This window comes from Nicotiana attenuata, unplaced genomic scaffold (genome assembly GCF_001879085.1).
Source record: "Nicotiana attenuata strain UT unplaced genomic scaffold, NIATTr2, whole genome shotgun sequence".
NCBI classification, from domain to species: domain Eukaryota; kingdom Viridiplantae; phylum Streptophyta; class Magnoliopsida; order Solanales; family Solanaceae; genus Nicotiana; species Nicotiana attenuata.
This window is the reverse complement of record NW_017671177.1, coordinates 124635-130868: the sequence shown is the minus strand read 5'-3', so window position 1 is coordinate 130868 and position 6234 is coordinate 124635. Positions and strand designations below refer to the sequence as shown.

The window sequence follows — 6234 nt, the reverse complement described above, 5'->3', positions numbered from 1 at the left end:
TTCACATCTTGAGATAAGGATGATGCTTCCTCCTGCTTTGCATATGACCTGCTGATCTGTTTGATTTAATCTGGTACTAGTATAACTTGATACAACTAGATAATTTCTTTATTTTGGAGAAGGAACTATGCAAACTAGAGGTCACAAGCGACTGATAATTGAATAAGATGATGATGAAGATGTGCGACCTTATATTGAGCAGTTGATGGATGGTCAAAACCACTCTGCAGCCCAACCTTATATAGAGCAGTTAATGGATAGTCGAAACTTCTCTGAATATCAAGCACATGATGAGCAATCTAATGAGTTGAATAGTTCTGCTGGTGGCACAGAGGCTCAACATAATGATGATGAATCAGGTAACACTTTTTTCTGGGATTGCTTTCAAATCTTAATTGTGTGAAAACTTTGATTAATCTAACTAGTTTTTATTGTGTAATTAGCAACTGAAATTTTCTGTAACTTTTATTTTGTACTTTTTTATATAATGTTACTAGCAAAAAAATTAAATTGTTGTTTGCTTGTATTTATTATATCTTCAATGCAAATTTGCTTTATTTTAGAGTATTTGGGAGGGGAAAGAAAAGTTGTTGTGGCTGTGGAGAGGCAGAGGTAGTCTGTTTGTTATGAGTTTGGTGACTTCAGTAGGAAATAAGCTCTTAAAATGTAAAGATTGTTGGAATAAAGTGAGTTGTAGCTTTTAGTTTTCTCTAATAATAGGGGAAGGTCTTTATGCATCAGTAAATGAAGAACTGAAGTGCACTGTTGTAAACTTTTGTAATTCGATTAACATTAGGAATTCCATATCAGTTTTGCGGAAGTATAAGAATTGGTTGCTTTCATATATTTATCTTGTTCCTGTCAATGAGATGAAACAGTGATCTGCTTAAGCTATTAGCACATCTAGTACATGAATGTTATATGGTGCAGAAATTACAGCACATAACATTGATTTAGGAGTTCCTCCATGGGCTTGATTTTATCATTTACATCTTTTAGTTGGTCTACTTATTATGAACATTGCTTTCTGTTGTTTTATCATGATACTGTTATTTAACAGCTTTTGGAGCATCTCTTAGGTGCTTAACCATATAAGTTTTTGCCATTTGATGACCTTCAAGTCTTCCATTCTAGGTAATTCAGAGCCAAGAAAGGTTTGCGGGCCTATTTTACTAAATGATATTTGGAAGCTTCCTCCGGGGAAGATAGTTGATGTGCCGTTTAGTAATCGTAACCAAGCTATTGGGGAAAAAGGTCGAAAGCTTGCTAGCTTTCTAGGAATTATCGCGAGAACTCCAGAACTAACACCTCTACATGCAGATGATTGGAGAAATTTTGACAAGGAGGAAAAGAAGAAATTGGTGGATTTTGTGAGGGTATATTGTTGTTGATGTTATTATCATTATTATTATTATTATTATTATTATTATTATTATTATTACTATATGAACTTTTATACATGATATTTCCTTCTAAATATTGGCTTTATTTTGCAGAAGAAGTTCTCTATCCCTAAACGGGGAGAAGCTTATGTCTTAAAGTCACTAGGAAAGAAATGGAAAGACTACAAGTGCGAGTTAAAAGGTGAGTACATGCGAAAATATAAGACTAAAGACGCTTTGCTGAAAAATAGACCAAGTCGTATACCGAGGGGTCAATGGAGTGGTCTTGTCTCTTATTGGTTTTCGGATAAAGCTAAGGTATCAACAATTAAATCTTTAAAACACCCCTAGTTGATTATTTTCAGTGTTTGGATTTTAGTTATGCTCAATTTTTATTTACAATTACTAAGATGTTCTTTTAATATTTTAACGATAGAGGTGTACCCTAGCAAATAGAAATAATAGGGCCAATCAAAAGATGCCTCATACAGGAGGATCTAAAAGTATTGCTACCTTGATGGATGAGCAGGTAAACCTGTAAAAAGTACTAACTATAATATTTTAAAATACTTTTTTAATGCATATCTCACATCAACTTTATTGTATTAGGATGTAAATGGGATAGAGCCTACACGAGCAAAATTTTTCATATTAACTCATAAAAAACGCAAGGATGGTAGACCATTGGATGATGATTCTGTCAAGGCAATTGTAAGATTTCTTTTTCCTTTTAATTTCTAAATTATGAAATAGTTAGGAAAAAAACTTAAAAGCGAATAAATGAATTCCAAATTGGATTTATTATGTATTCTATTGTTAGGAAATGATAAATGAAAGGACGAGAAATAGCGAGAGCTCTGCTGACCAACCTCCTCGCAGCGTTGCTTGGGAAGGCGATGTGTATTCCCAGGTACTCGGAAATGACAAAAGTGGGTATATTCGTGGCTTAGGACTTGGTCCAACTCCTTCTGTTCTATGGGGTAGTAAATCTTCCTTAGAAAATATTGTTGGGGAGGATTCGTCTAATGAGGCTGTACAAAGGTTAGAACAAGAGATAACCGAGTTAAAGGATAAACACAATGAAGAAATGAACCTGATGAAACAAAATCAAGAGAAGATGCAATCAGAATTACTCGAAATGAGACAACTCATGCGCAAATATACTTCTAATGAACCTATGCCTCAAAATATCGATGGCACCTCAAGTGAACAGGTAACTCGATTTCATAAGTTCTAGACATTCTTAATGAAATTTTAATCCTACAAAAGTATTGTTATCTAATGTGTGAATATTTATCAGGTCCCTGACGCCAACAACGGCCATGAACGAGTACCACAAACATCAAGGATACACAGTGTTGCATAAAATACTTCACTTTATCACGGTACTACTCATCTTTATCCTTCAGTGCACTACTGTTTGAGTTTTTTACTATTTGAAACACCATCCAGAATATTTCTGACTAAAGGTGAAATATTTCCGTTCACTCTCCATGTTTCTGAAACACTACTTATCTTGAATTGGTTTTATACAGTAGGAAAATGGACTACTACACCTGACCACTATTTTTAGATTGAAGTATGAGCAACTATTAAACACAAAAGATTGCTGTTAACTTTTTCCTCTATTTCAGTGGGCAATGGGACTAATTATTATTTCGGAGGTCTTATAAGCTTCACTGTATGTATTGAAACACTATTTATCATTTGGTGTACTAAAGATACTTTTCACCTGTGAAGCTAACTGAAATATAAAAGCATCAGGTTTTGAAGAACATAAAAGCATGTTAGCGTCGGGTTAAAAGCATCATATATTAGCTAGGTAGTGAATTTATGCGTGATATGATTGCATCATATAGATGCTTCAATCTCCTTTTTATGTAAACCCAAGATATTTTGAGCACTTACGTCCCTTTATATTAGAAAAGCTAACTGAAAGCTTTTCTGCCTTCGGTTGACCTGGCAAAGATATTAGTCTGTCAGCTTCTTCTTCTCCCTTGTAATTGGTGGCATTCACAGTACATACTGTTGATACAAAATCTAAAGGAACACCACCATTGCAACTAAAGCTAATTTTCCTTTGGACATATTGTAGTGCTTGGCCCTTAAGGAAATACAGAAAGAAGAAGAATAAAAAGCAACAACTGTAGAAAAGGTAAAATTAAGGGCTGATAGGCAGTGAGATAATGGAAAGTCGAGTGCTATTACTACAACAACCGTGCATCCCCTTGATGATATACACGCACACGTCATTTTGTTGTCCGAGTTTAATTTCTGTACACTTGACAATCTGACATTAACGATAACTATATATCAATTGCAATTACTTAAGTTGGGACTAGTTAGTAAATTTTATTGTCCGAAGATGCTTCCTATTTTCCTCTTGCTGTTTTGTTCCATCGTTTGCAGCAAAATCTATCATAAAAATATTTGGCCAAGTTAACTCAGTGAATTAACATCAGTGGTGTGGGTTCCTCATGTACTACTACATCTTGCAGTTTGTTTGTAACAGAAATAGGAGAAGAAAAGGAAGTAGATCCTCTTTCAGGACATATTGATCTAGCAACTTCCTCAAACCCTTGCACGTTCATTAGTTCTGTTGATTCTGTGTTGCATATCTCTTCTTCTCTGTCCATCAGTGCAACCATAGCAAGCGATTCCCATCCATCCTTACAATCATATGTTCATCAGACTTTCTTGTGTACCTGCTTTATTAGAAAACAATGTATTTTGCACTTCACTAGCGACATCGCACCCTAGATTAAGCTCAGCATTGGCCTGATCAGATGGACTATTTGGACGGTTCTCAGCTTGTTCAAGCATTGTCTTATCACCTGTAGCAGCTACACTATCCAAAATATCAACACACTCAAGTTCTTGCCTCTCATCATGCACAACAATAGATTTAAAGCCTACTGGTTTTCAACTAGTTCAGCACGTGCAACAGTTGCATCAGTCACAACGTTAATCTGCCCCTGTCCATTATTAAGTTGCTGCACAACTTCATTACCTTGACAAACTTAAGTACATCCTTCATCTGAAACATGATCAACAGTAGGGTCTTCAGAGACTTGCTTTACCCCATTGCAGACCTATGAAACCCTACTCAAAGCTGTAGTTTTAGAGCCTGCTGTTTTTTTCAAATGATTCAGCAGGTACAACAGCTGGTTGATCATGTACATGCACCAACTGTACCATCTGTTGTCTTAGGATCCTTCAAATCAGCAGCTTGTTCAGTAGACGATTGAGCTCGATTCCCATTAGGAGTCGGAGCATCAAGTACCGTGATATTCTCACCTTTAGGTTTTGCTGGTGTCACTAATTGGATTTTGATAATGTAGCTACACTGAATAAACCTACCGTTGGCTATAATGATAGCTTTCATGGTGTCTCTAAGCATGGTTGTTTTGGATATGATGATGGTTGGTGGGATCTATTTGATTCTTGCAGCGTGCTGAATCTTACCACTTCACGAAACAATTTACAAGCTCATAGAAAGTGTTCAAACATTAGGGTAGACAATGTGGATTGGTTTGTTGCTATAAGAAATAAAGAAGTTTGAATTGAACCAATGCTTTTGTTTGATTGAACTGTTGATTATTATTTCATCAATTTGAAATTTATATGGTATTTATGAGCTATCCTGGTTTGTCACAGCCCTTGAGGTCTTGAAGAAGTTACAATTAGTGCCGTTTTTGGAGAGAATATTCATATCTGTGAAGTGTACTTTTTGTCATGCTGATACTAATATACCATATGGAAGGGATGTCCTTAGAAAGAAACGAAATGTTTAACCTTCTTTATCTGTAGATTTAGTCGTTACTGACCAGGAACCTTTATCTGGACAGGACTGATTATCACAAAAATCATAGTCATTTATCGTGGCGTAACTTTCTGGATAATACATGAGAAACTAGTTGGAGTGCTTTTCACCCTTATTGCCCTGGAGATCTTGCACACTTTTGAAAGCTTAAATCTTTTTCTGATTTGCTTGATATCTTGCAAATTCCTCTGATTTACTTCTTATCTACACTATTGCAGTTTGATTTATTTCGGTCGGATTTGTTATGTCTTATTCTATAGAAAAAATGGAACTGTCATTCTACAGTAAAACAACTTTAGCTTGGGGCAATGTTTGCTCGATAAACATCCCAGTTGAAGACTATTATATTTTATCTATTGACATAGTTATTTTGTCATTTCAGGTCATACAGTCTGATGATCGATAATTTAGCCGGTGGAAGATTTCTAAATGATGAAGCATTGCAGAAATTATTTGAAGACTATTATTTGTTAGGATTAGTTATATAACAACAATAGCTATTTGCTTCAAACAATATAAGTTTATTTTTTAAGTTACCGTGATATTACTATTTTGGATTAGTACTTCCTTTTGTTTGTTAAGATTTAATGAGATACATTATGTTTTTATGAATCAACATTATTATGTTTTATTATTTGGATCATTTTTTGAATGAATGTAGTAGCTATTATTAATGGTGGCTAAACTATTATCGTTATAGCTTATGACTTAGTGACAATTTAACAGAATATACTGGCTACAAAAATAGATGCTAAAAGGGCAAATTATGATGTTTCCACAGGGGATATTTTAGCCATTATAATTGTTGTTAAAAATAATTTTTAGCGGCAATTTAATTGAATTTACTAGCCATTAAAATGGATGCTAAAAGGGCATACTAATTCGTTTTCAGAAGGAATATTATAGCTATTCTAATTTCCACAAAACAATTACCGCTAAAGCTATGGACCTATAGCGACAAATATTTTGAATTTAGCGGCTATAAAAATGGACGTACAAAGAGCATTAGTAGCCGTTTTTAGATTGGAA

At 34.7% G+C, this 6234-nt stretch overlaps 1 protein-coding gene across 1 annotated transcript; it reads left to right on the top strand.

The window, feature by feature from the left end:
* Window positions 1-253: 253 nt before the first annotated feature.
* Window positions 254-2748, top strand: LOC109206446. Its single transcript, XM_019369270.1, has 7 exons — window positions 254-359; window positions 1135-1376; window positions 1497-1700; window positions 1819-1911; window positions 1992-2093; window positions 2203-2595; window positions 2683-2748. Exons 1-7 carry the CDS (start codon window positions 254-256, stop codon window positions 2746-2748), a joined length of 1206 nt encoding a protein of 401 aa, XP_019224815.1.
* The last annotated feature ends 3486 nt before the right edge of the window (window positions 2749-6234 follow it).

Coding starts and splice junctions, on each gene's coding strand:
- LOC109206446 (XM_019369270.1), top strand. CDS start 254: ATGGATAGTCGAAACTTCTCTGAATATCAAGCACATGATGAGCAATCT. Junction 1,912..1,991: donor CTACCTTGATGGATGAGCAG/GTAAACCTGTAA, acceptor TTATTGTATTAG/GATGTAAATGGGATAGAGCC. Junction 2,596..2,682: donor ATGGCACCTCAAGTGAACAG/GTAACTCGATTT, acceptor AATATTTATCAG/GTCCCTGACGCCAACAACGG.